We start from the raw sequence: 12,000 nt of genomic DNA, 5'->3' as shown, positions 1-12,000 counted from the left end.
AACATTTTTTTAAGTAAAGTTTAGATTCTCAACTTGAAATTAATAAAAATGCCATTTAAAGTTCTCATTTGAGAAACGTGCCTAAGAATAATAATCATAATAACTAGACTTTTTTTAAAATTAGAAAATGTTAAAATGAATCCTCGTTAAAGGAAAAGTCGTATTGGTTGCTCGAGTTACCAAACCTGGCAACCCAGCCGGTGCGGTTTCCTTCAGTCTGACAGCCGGCGTGGAAACATCATGGTGCTCGATCTGGACTTATTTCGGACCGACAAAGGCGGCGACCCAGAAATCATCCGTGAGACTCAGAGGAAGAGGTTTAAAGATGCAACCCTGGTTGATAAGCTGGTCGCCGCTGACACGGAGTGGAGAAAATGTAAGCTACGTTATGTATGTTAGCTACAGCAGGTAGCTAACGTTAGCGCGTTGGCTAACGATGCTAAGCTAAGGTTGGGACAAGAAAGGACCTAACGTCCAGCTCCAGGGTGTACATATATTTCCTCAAAATCTACACGGTTGCTTCGTGTGTCATTAAACAGCAATTTAGAGTTTAATTTGATTTGAGTTTTAGTGTTATTCAGAAAAGGAGAATGGCACGCAGTGAGGCTAATAGGCTAATGTTGTCAGCCAAAGCTAACTGCCACAGTTTAATAAATCCAAATTAACCGAGTGGTTATAAATCATCCCCATTTAAAAGATCCTTTGTAATAGAACAATTTCCAATCCACTAAACGTCAGTTTTCGATTTCTCACGGTTATAAAGAGGTTGGTAATGATGAGTTATAATCTGATGCAATCCCAGTCTGCATCAACCTCCCCTGCAGTGCAGCTCCTCGCTTTCATTCTGCTTCCTCGTGTTTACACCAATCATTTTATTATTTTAATATATTTGTTAACCATAACTGGTTTACACATTTGTTGTTATCATTCAAGTATTAGCTGCTGAGGACAGCTGTCACCAGGTTAATAAAGCGGATGGTGATGTAGCAGCTCAGTGCAGTGTTGTCGTTCACGAACGATTCGTTCAAATGAACGAATCTTTTGAGTGAACGAACCGAACCGAATCACTGTATTAACTGATTTGTTCCTTTCTCAGTTCATTTGAGCTCAGTGTGAGCGTTCTGTGGCTCACATATGAATCTGAACAACACAGAGGCGTGTGCCATGCAGGCAGGGAGGGACTGTTGTTGACGCCTGAGCGAATGTGACTTGTGATTCGCTCACTGCAAATAATCTACATGTATCACTCAGTGAACGAAACACTCTTTGACTCGGCCCTGAGTGATTGTAACCGTTTCCTCCTCGCGGTGACACGCTCTCATGCCATTGGAAACGGCATCCTTTTCTCCAAGCTAACGGCTAATGGTGAGTCAAGCCACATGAAAATAAACGCACACATGCCCCCGTCCCCACCCTCATTATCTGAACAGTCTAAGCCAGGTACACATAAAGTAATGAGAGGAGACAGAAGAAGAGTGATTAAGATTCGCAGCAGTGATGCTCCAAGCGCTCTTGGCCACGCCCACTTCTCCGCTGTGCACGGAGATCAGCTGATCGGCTGCAGCAGGAAGTTTATCCTGCAGCGTGGGCTGCACAAAGGTGCAGGAGGTGCTAAATAATTAAAAATATTACATTTTAAATTAAAATTTCATGCCGATCGTGCGGCTCATCCATCAATCAGCCAACTGTGTGTCATGTCCAATCTTATTTTGAAAAACCGCGATAGAGCGAGTCCGCGATAAACAAACCGTAAAGTAGCGAGGGACTACTGTACACTCAAAAGAACTGCTGTTCCCATGATGCACCTTCCCTCCTTACTGACAGATTTCACCCCTGACAGGCCGCTTCACTGCAGACAACCTCAACAAACTGAAGAACCTTTGTAGCAAGAGCATCGGGGAGAAAATGAAGGTACGGATACAGAAGAGTTCAGCTTTGAAATGGCCTAGAGTCAATATATGTTTTTCGTGTCAGTTTAGATTTTTAATCATCCCGGTTATGGTAATCTTTAATGCAGAGAAAAGAACCAGTTGGGGACAACGAGTCTGTACCAGAAGAAGCACAGAACCTGGAGGCTCTAACAGCAGAAACACTATCGGTAGGAGCAGAAGTACTCTTTGTGCGTCGTCGTGTCCGCTTTAGCTGTTTCTAACCTTTTTATTTTCTGCATCAGGCCCTGACGGTTACACAAATCAAAAAGGTGCGTTTGCTTGTGGACGAAGCTGTGGAGCAAAGTGACGGGGAGAGGATGAAGCTGGAGGCGGAGCGGTTCGAGTACCTGAGGGAGATCGGCAACCTGCTGCACCCGTCTGTTCCGATCAGCAACGATGAGGTAAGAGCTTCACGACAGCCCGAGGACTAAAACCAGACATAAGACGGAATCTAAGAATATTCCGATTAAAAAATCGAGATTTGGTTCCGACAATTATTTTTATTATTTATTAATATTTTATCGTCTTTCTTGTAAGCACGTTTACCCAACAAAATCCATTTAAGTAGTTTGACCAGTTAAGCTTTTATTGCAAAGTCAAGTCGTTGTGAAAATGTTGATTTCTACTTTTAGTTTTAACAACTCCGCTATAGCTTTGTCAACAAACTAATGAATTCACGCCGCATTATTTATTTATTTGTTGCTCCTGTCAGGATGAAGACAACAAGGTGGAGCGTACCTGGGGGGACTGCAGCGCTCAGAAGAAATATTCTCACGTTGACTTGGTGGTCATGATCGATGGTTTTGACGGAGAGAGGGGAGCCGTTGTGGCTGGGAGCAGAGGCTACTTCCTAAAGGTGAGTTTACAAACACAAACAGGTTAATGGCTGCAGATGAGCACAAACAGGCCGGCATCCTCCTGACACAGTCTGCACAGACCAAACCGAGTGATGGTTAATTAACTTCTCGACCTGCAAGTTTAAAAATCAGCTGCTGCGTGGTGTCTTCTTTTCCGTGTTGCGTTCAGGGCCCTCTGGTGTTCCTGGAGCAGGCGCTGATCAACTACGCCTTAAGGATCCTCTACAGCAAGAAGTACACCATGCTGTACACGCCGTTCTTCATGAGGAAAGAGGTCATGCAGGAAGTGGCCCAGCTCAGCCAGTTTGACGAAGAGCTTTATAAGGTTCGTAGTCATTGACTGGATTCAGTAACTGTTTTTTTTTTTTTCTTTTAACTGTAGACTTTGTGTCCTGTTGACTGTATCCTGCAGCACGGGGCATGATGTTTAAAAATTCATATTTTGCTAAATGAATAACTTATCAAGTTAAAGCAATAGGTTGGACGTGGGATGTTCATGTCATCACACAGAGACAAACCTTCTCGTTGAGAGGCGACGGCTCTACCAGCATGAAAGCAGCTTTTCCAGTGGTGTCCAGTCCTGGTCCTCGGGGACCAAAGTCCGCATTCTTTGTTTCCTTCTCTTCAGCAGGTCTTCCATGTTCTGCCTGTTAATCAGTCATCCACATCAGGTGTATCAAAGCAGACAAAGATCCACGATCCATGCAGGATGGTGGTCCTCGAGGACCAGGATCGGACACCGCTGAATCAAACGTTGTGTTTTATTAATAGATGTTTAAATTTTGAATGACCTTAATGTCAGCTGGTTCAGGTCATCAAACATCAGATTTAAGAAACTTAAGCTCACTGATTTGGACGGATTGTTGATGACAAACACCGTTTTAGACTCAACTTGAGAATTGTCCAGAGTACTTATGAAGAAAAAAACCAAACTATTTAAATTGTGTTTCTTTCAGGTGATTGGTAAGAGTAGTGAGAAATCGGACGACAGCTCCATAGATGAGAAATATCTCATCGCCACCTCTGAGCAGCCCATCGCAGCCTTCCTGAGGGAGGAGTGGCTCAAGCCTGAGGACCTGCCGATCCGCTACGCCGGCTTCTCCACCTGCTTCAGACAGGAAGTGGGCTCCCATGGGCGGGACACCCGTGGGATCTTCAGGGTGCACCAGTTTGAGAAGGTCAGAGATGGTGTAATGTTGTTAGGTCACTCATTTCATCCAAATATTGGATGAAGAAAATCTCAGTTCTGTAGCTTTTACGTACTGTTCTGCTCATTTTAGCTTTTAGCTTATGTTCAGCTGCTCTTAGCTACTATTTTGCTCATTGTAGCTATAGTTCTGCCTCTTTTAGCTACTGTTCTACTGCTTTTTTGTTACGGTTGTACTACTTTTAGCTAATGATCTGCTTCCTTTAGCTAATATCCGACTGTTTATAGCTGCTGATTGCTCATTTTAGCTACAGTTCTCCTTTTGGCTACTGATCTGCTTACCTACTGTTATACTGGCTATACCAACTTTTTTGCTCTTATTAGCTAAATTTCTGCTCCTTTTTTACTTTTAGCTACTGTTCTGCTGCTTTTAGTTAGTGTTTTGCTCGTTGTAGCGACAGTTCTGCCCCTTTTTCAGCTTTTAGCTACTGTTCTGCTTTTATTTTTAGCCCAACAACTCTGTTTCAGCTTCTTCAGTCAGTTTCAGCAGCGTTATTCAGCGCTCTGCGTTCAGACTGCTTTTTGTTGTTGTTGTTGTTGTTTGTAAACATTCTGGCTCTTCATGTTTGTTAGGAAAGATTTGGATGTTACTTCCTGGATCTGAGCTTCCTGTTTCTGGTTGCAGATCGAGCAGTTCGTCTACGCCTCCCCACATGACGGCAAATCGTGGGAGATGTTTGATGAGATGATCGGGACAGCAGAGGAGTTCTACCAGTCGCTGGGAATTCCTTATCGTATCGTCAACATCGTCTCTGGTATTTCTCACGCAGCTCAGTGGAGTTCAGTGTGCTTGTCCCGTCACCCAGTGACCTGAAAAGTCTGTTTATTGACACGGAGTCTGATCGTGACATCAGCTCACTGTGCACGTCGTTATCCTCCCTGCAGGAGCCTTAAATCATGCGGCCAGTAAGAAGCTGGACCTTGAAGCCTGGTTTCCTGGCTCGGGAGCCTTCAGAGAACTGGTCTCCTGCTCCAACTGCACCGACTACCAGGCCAGGCGTCTCAAGATCCGCTACGGGCAGACCAAGAAGATGATGGATAAGGCGAGCGCAACGCTTAGATGTAGTTCAGAGAATGTAATCTGATTTGTTCAAGCTTTTATTTTTTGTTCTTGGATGAATCATCTGAACTGTGACGGTGAGAAAATCTGGCTGAATTTTCCTCTCGACAAAATGAGCTGCCAGTTTTCTCATTTGGTGAAGGAAAAGCTTCTTTTATTCCATTTAGCAAGACATCAGATAGAAAAATCTTTTAAACGATTCAAAAAAAGAGTAAGTAAAAAGCTCGTTACTCGTTAGTGTTCATCGTTAAATGAACTGAACATCTATAAGAAAACATTTTCTTTCATGGGAAGAGAACAAGGTATTTTATAAAAAGAAGGTCTTTACATTTAAATGTTACGTGATTGAACGTCGACATATTGTCTCCCTAACTGGTCGCAGAGCATCTCAAACCACTCTCTGATTAGCATCAATAGATTTTAGACGAGTATTTTCAGACCAGAGCCGCAGGTCCGTTATGACCGAAGACCTTCGAGTCTTCAGCTTCGAGTGTCTAGGTCTTAAAACCACACTGATGATGATAATATTTATTGAAAAACTTCCAAATCCTAATTTCTAAAGTTTGCTGGAGCAGATTAATTCATAAATGGCTGCAGGTACCGTGTGTGCAAAGGATGGTAACGATAATTTGCACAACCTTGAATACAGTTTTACGATCTGTGCTCACGAAATAGGATTTGATTTGTAAAAGATGCTAGCACCAACAGAATGCTGTGGGACTGCGACGTATTATTCACCGATTTACTCCGTTTTGAGTTTCCGACCGTCACAGTCCGGTGAGACGGTGGCTTTGTCTGCAGGCGCCTAACAACATAATTTATCGTCTCTTCTTGTGTTCTGCAGGCAGAGTTTGTGCACATGCTGAATGCCACCATGTGTGCAACAACACGTGTGATGTGTGCCATCCTGGAAAACTACCAAACAGAGGAAGGCATCGTCGTTCCAGAGAAGCTCAGGGACTTTATGCCTCCAGGTGAGACGTGCCGACACGGGAGCATGCACGGGAGGACTTTAACAAGAATTTAACAAGATTAACACTTAAAAACAATTATTTGTTTGCTCGAAATTATATTAAAAGTGTCTCAATCTAACGTTTGCTTAATAAATGCACGTTAACGGTCAAATCAGGACATGGTAAATTCAAAAAAGTTCAAGAAAAAAAGTATAAAGTAAATTATAATAAATAAAGTCCAGTTGTTTTTGTCTTGAACTTTCTTGAATTTGTCATTATAGCCACGTTTACCTATTACATGATACAACAGCATGCCATACAGCTACCTGTACTCTGCTGCCATCAAGTGGCTGAAAGTGGCACTGCTCCCAAAAAAAATTTCAGTCATAATGAATGAAAACGATAATATCTCAGCCAAAAAATGGTTTATAAATATGGGAAAAAATCCATAAATAAGTCACTTCGGCCTATAAGTCGCAGGGCGTATAAATTATGCAAAAAAACTGTGACTTGTATGTCAAAAAATATGGTTTATCAGAACATAATATGACAATTATCACCGATATCGATATGTCCTTAAACGTCTTTATCAGCCTAATATATATTGGCCCTACAGATATATCAGTCAGGCTCTACTACATACATGCCTTTTCTAAAATATTGGAACCCCCGCCCCCCAACGGTTTAACCATCTTTGCACATCAAAACTGCCATAAATTTATTTTTCTTTTCTCCACCTTCAGGTTTGAACGAGATCATTAAGTTTGTTAAGCCGGCCCCCATCGATCAGGAGGTGCTTAAGAAAGCCAAGAAACAGCAGGAAGGAGGAGGGAAGAAGAAGAAGCAGGGAGGAGGAAACCTGCCCAACGCCATGGAGAACATGTCCGTCAACGACTCATAGACCCCAAAACATGCCAGCTGCTGTTCCTCACAGACCGCTGGTGGACCAGAGCCTCCAGTTTCATCATGATGATCAGGGAATGTTGTTGACCTTAATATGAAACGATAAAGCTAAAAAACAAACATTCGAATCCCATTAAAGGTAATTTTAGGATTGGCTCTGTCCCATCTGTGTCCACCTGAGTGGAGGAGTTCGTTCATCTCACCCCCTCTTTGCACATAAACTATCTGTACTTGCACACTTTCTGTTTGTCATCAATTCACCAACAAAAAGCCTAAAACCAACAACAGCCAACCCACCTGTTGATTCATTCAGCTTGAGTAAAAACTCTTGAGCTTCAAAACGTTCACCTGCTCTTCGACGACTTCCTGCCTGAAAGTGGCTTTAAAATGAAAACTGAGGAGCAGGAAATCTTTGTGGTGAGAGCGGTCAGGTGTTTCAGTTCCTCTCCATGGTGTCCCCTTTGACCTTTGGATGTCCTCTGTATGGACTCGCTAATGTAACACGATGAAGCGGCACTTACTGTAAACAATAAATATAATGGACACATAACCCTGTGTTTTAAATCCTTAAAAGTTAACCTCAAAGACTGAACGCCGACCTTGAATACCACAAGTAGCTATGATCGTGTTTGACAACGGGGTGCCAGATTTTACGCATGCGCACAAATAAAGACAAATGCTGTAGTTTGTCTATTTAAGTGGTTCCCAACACTGTTCCTTGAGGAACACCATCCTTTATGTTTCAGTTGTTTCCTGCTCCAACACACCTGATTCAGTGATTTAATTACTTCCTTTCATTCTGCAGAAGCCTGTTAATCACCCATTTATTAAAATCAGGTGTGTCTTAGCAGGAAACAACTAAAACATGCAGGATGGTGTTCCTCAAGGACCAGAGTTGGGAACCCCTGAGATGCACACTTGATTTAACAATATGAGACTCAAGGTATGGAAGCTCTTATATTCATAAGAAATTACTAGTTTTAATCTAAAACTAATGGTCAGGGTTCAGTTTTAGATTTGCTGATTATTAAATCGTCTGCAATTTAACCGCAGCTTTATTCATGGTGAGCTTTTCAGTTTGAAGCCAACCAAAACTAACACATTTTGCCAACAGACAGGCCACAGCTGACTCAAAATATGTGTTGAGGATGACTCTCAGGAACTACCACGCCAAATTTTAGCCCAACATTCATAAAATTAGCTGCATTATAGACATTTTTGTGGTGGCCATCTTGAATTAGGTTGACTCCTCAAGTTACTCAGTTGTAGCTCTGATGTGTGGTTCATGTGAAATTTTGCTGAAAGCGCAGACAAAAGCTACGGAGGAGGATTATTGCCATGGTGCAAAAAAATAAATTCTTAATTCTGAGAAAAAAAAAAGTCAGATTCTGAGATTAAAGTCAGAATTAAGGGGGGAAATGATTGCACCGTGGCCCTAATCCTGACATCTGATCCATACAAAACGACAGTTGTCTTTCACAGGTAAATATTGACTGACCCAATTTATTTACACTTGTTTGGATTAGGAAACTATCTGAAAAATGCAGCGGGGCCTGTCTACTTCCTGGTTTGTCTCTTGACCAGATGATTCTCTGCTTCACCTTTTTTTTTTTTTTTTATCAAAAACGTAATGATAATAAAAAAAAATAACCCACAGCTCCATAAAACATCATCCCTTGTGTTAAATTATAAATTTAATCTCAAATATTTTCCATTTTGAAGTCATAAATATTCAACGTATCGGAGCAACATGATAAAGAGCAATAAGGAAGAAATGTTTGGGTGTTGATTAACTCGAGCAGACTTTATCCTCCTCGGAGCGGAACAGCAACAAGAAACACGCTCACTTTGGTTTATTCACGTGTTTAAAACCAAATCTGCAGAGTTTCCTCTCCAGGTTCTTTGGTTCTGCAGGTTCTTGTTCAGTTTCTCTTCAGGATGTATGAACTTCCAGAGGAAGACCACGAGATCCTGTTCTCTGCCAAGGTAAACCTGGTTCCTACGTTCAAAAATCTCAACGTTAAATGTTTAAAATGTAGCTAAATGTGAGATTTCCCCCCAGCTTTTAGTTCTTAGAAACATTTCGTGTGTTTTCCTGTAGTTTCTGGGTCAGGTGGAGGTGGGCCGACACGCTGGACTTCAGGTCCTGGAAGAAGCGGTTCAGAACCTGAAGGTGCTTCCTCAGTTTCACATGATTACCCAGTTTTCCCCTGACGAAGTTTAATGAAACTCAGAAAGTAATCAAGTCAAATCAAACGTATTTAAAACGGCAGCTGTTACCAAAGTGCTTAACAATGAAATCAATGGCAGAAATTAAAGAAAAAATAACGAGATATAATTAAAAGCATTAAAAATAAGCACATAAAAAAACACAAAATCAATGAAATGCTAAATGAAATCACACATTAAATTAAACATCAAAAAACAGGTGAGTTTTTAGGCGAGATTTAAAAACAGGAAGTGAAGTGTCCTGTCTAATGTTGGGGGGGGGGGCAGATTGTTCCAGAGTTTAGGGCCCACGACTGAAAAAGTCTGATCTCTGAGCTTCAACCAAAAGCAGCTGGTCAGATGATCTCAGCACCCGAGAGGGAACCTACGGTTGAAGTAGGTCAGAGAGAAATGAGGGTGCAAGGCCTTTTATGCACTTAAAGGTAATTTTAAAATCAATTCTGACACACGGAGCCAGTGAAGGGAGGACAAAACTGGTGAAATATGCTCAAACCTACAAGTTTAAGAGCTGAGCTGCAGCATTTTGAATGAGTTGGAGACGTCCGACCTGACTGACCCCAACATAAAGAGCGTTGCAGTAGCTAAACCAGGTTTTAATGAAGGTACGGACTATTTTATCACGGTCGGATATGGTCAACACTGACTTAAGCTGAGCAATCTGCTTAAACTGGAAGAAGCTTTTTTTTGTAGAAAGAGTTAATCTGTTTATTAAACTTAAAGTCAGAGTCTAACCTGCCAGAGATTTGTAACGGTCTTAAGATATGGCTCAAGAGAGTCCAGGTTTACGGGATCAGAGACGACGGTAGAGCTAGGGCTAAACACAGTAACTTCAGTTTTCTGATCGTTGAAAATTAAAAACTGTGAAGCCATCCATGCCTTGATGTCATTAAGACATTTTAACAGAGGGTGAGTTGTGAAAGAACTATTGGCTTTTAACAGATAGCAGCGAAACAAAAGACCATGTTTCTTAAGGGAGCAGATACAGTGAAAAAAGAAGGGTTCCAAGAATCGAACCCTGCGGAACCCCGCAGGAAAGAGGCACTGAACCAGATAAACCATTACCAACATTAACACAAAAGCTCCTGTCACTCAGATAAGAACAAAACCACTCACGAGTAATCCCGACCCAGTGTTCTAACTGCGATATAAGGAAACTGTGGTCAACAGTGTCAAAAGCAGCGGTAAGGTCCAGGAGTACAAGTATCACAAACTGACCAGAATCATTTGCTAAAAGAATATCATTACAAACCTTTACTAAACCCTAAACAAGACGAGCGTGTACAACTGAGTCACGTTTGGGTTCAAGATGGCCGCCACAGCCAACAGCTAGGAAAACACTAAAGATGCTGATTTTTGATTGAATAATTCTCACGTTTGTCTGATGATATGCTTTTAGAGCCTCTGTCAGTAAAATATCTTGCAATATTTTGGACAATAATGCGTTTAAAGCAGTTTCATTTTGTCGTTTTTGTAATTAGGAACAAAACGTTCTTGTTAAAATCATTTGAAGCCGTTGCAGGAGCAGAAGGACTTCAGACTCATTGTTAGTCCTTCTGCTGGTTTAAAATGAGCAAAAATCGTTTTCTCTTTACTAAAACAAGATTTTATTCACTTTATCCGCTCGTATTTCTTTGATCCCCTCTCATTTCAAGACCCCAGATCAGTTCTCCTCAGAAAAGGCGGCAAAGAAAAGCAAGGTGCACCTTTTCCTGTCCATGAACGGGATCGACGTTTTGGAAAACAAAACCAAGGTTTGTGAAAGAAGCACTCGGTCGTTCCAGGGGTTTGTGCACACTTGAGTCTTGGACTATCAGGTGAAGCGTCCTCCTCGTCTTTGTCGTCCTCAGTTTCTCCTGTACTCCTGTCCTCTGTCCACCGTCTCCTTCTGTGCCGTCCTGCCGTCTTCACCCAAAGTTTTTGGCTTTGTGGCCCGGCATCCTGCGGCAGAGACGTACTACTGTTACCTGTTCCAGAGCAAGAAGTTTGTAAGTGTTTTCACTGCAACAAACTCTGGACAAAACCACACCAGGAAGCTAAATAAAGAAAACGACGACTGCACCCTGCCTCAGACAGATGTTCAGATGTCAGAGCCCCAGATGTGAATGTTTAACTCTGTTCAGGCTCACGTGCTGGTCTCGGTTATCGGCGACGCCTTTCAAGCTGCAAAAAAGGAGGAAAAGATCAGACGAGGAGGTCGAGATCTGATAGTGGAAGCACTCAGACACAAGGTTGGTCCTGTTGGAAAGTCCCCTCCATAAGGAATTACTTTAGCAACCCACTTTATTCTAACAGACTGCTAAATTTAATTTCCTGCAAACAGCTTCCAGGTTCAGCTCGTCTGAATTAATCAAGAGAGAATTGATTTAACAATTTCTCTGGTTATCTTCATTGAGCTGCGTTCTCTCTTTATTTCAGAATAAACTGCTGCAGAAGGAGAATGATGAGCTGAAACGGAAGCTTGCAGCAAAAAACTAGCTGTTTGTGTAAAGGTACTCTGACAGATATTTGTGATTTTTTTTTCTGTATTTTGGGATTATTACTCTGGAAAAAATGGAGAATAAAATAATGTTATTATTACATATGTTATTATTTTATTAGGCTTTCATTAGAGAATCACATTTATGAAAGGCAGCTAGAATCGGAGCATACCAAATACCTAAAACATAATAACTAAATAAAAGTCAAATTTGACTTTTTTTTCATCTTTTGAGGAAAAAACAATAAAAAAAATCTATCTATCTATCTATCTATCTATCTATCTATCTATCTATCTATCTATCTATCTATCTATCTATCTATCTATCTATCTATCTATCTATCTATCTATCTATCTATCTATCTATATATATATATATATACA

The 12,000-nt window shown here is 41.4% G+C and overlaps 2 protein-coding genes across 3 annotated transcripts; both read left to right on the top strand.

The window, feature by feature from the left end:
- The first annotated feature begins 201 nt into the window (after positions 1–201).
- On the top strand, positions 202–7,451 carry sars1 (seryl-tRNA synthetase 1). 2 transcript variants are annotated; one of them, XM_037684396.1, is made up of 11 exons: positions 202–376; positions 1,841–1,911; positions 2,018–2,098; positions 2,174–2,332; positions 2,644–2,787; positions 2,958–3,113; positions 3,745–3,966; positions 4,621–4,750; positions 4,881–5,038; positions 5,900–6,029; positions 6,752–7,451. In XM_037684396.1, the coding sequence occupies exons 1-11, from the start codon at positions 241–243 to the stop codon at positions 6,907–6,909; spliced, it is 1,545 nt and encodes a 514-aa protein (XP_037540324.1). In that variant the 5' UTR covers positions 202–240; the 3' UTR covers positions 6,910–7,451. The 2 variants fall into 2 exon arrangements, with proteins under 2 accessions (XP_037540324.1, XP_037540323.1); XM_037684395.1 differs by having other exon boundaries at positions 4,621–4,774.
- A 346-nt stretch (positions 7,452–7,797) lies between these two features.
- LOC119417181 (PTB domain-containing engulfment adapter protein 1) lies at positions 7,798–11,639 on the top strand. The gene is made up of 7 exons (XM_037684394.1): positions 7,798–7,854; positions 8,826–8,897; positions 9,013–9,084; positions 10,793–10,891; positions 10,988–11,125; positions 11,261–11,368; positions 11,556–11,639. Exons 1-7 carry the CDS (start codon positions 7,843–7,845, stop codon positions 11,613–11,615), a joined length of 561 nt encoding a protein of 186 aa, XP_037540322.1. The 5' UTR covers positions 7,798–7,842; the 3' UTR covers positions 11,616–11,639.
- Positions 11,640–12,000: the final 361 nt, after the last annotated feature.

Source organism: Nematolebias whitei, chromosome 11, assembly GCF_014905685.2.
Source record: "Nematolebias whitei isolate Nwh7 chromosome 11, NemWhi1, whole genome shotgun sequence".
In the NCBI taxonomy this organism is placed as follows: Eukaryota; Metazoa; Chordata; class Actinopteri; order Cyprinodontiformes; family Rivulidae; genus Nematolebias; species Nematolebias whitei.
The sequence above is the reverse complement of the archived record's forward strand: the minus strand, read 5'-3'. Positions and strand labels throughout refer to the sequence as shown.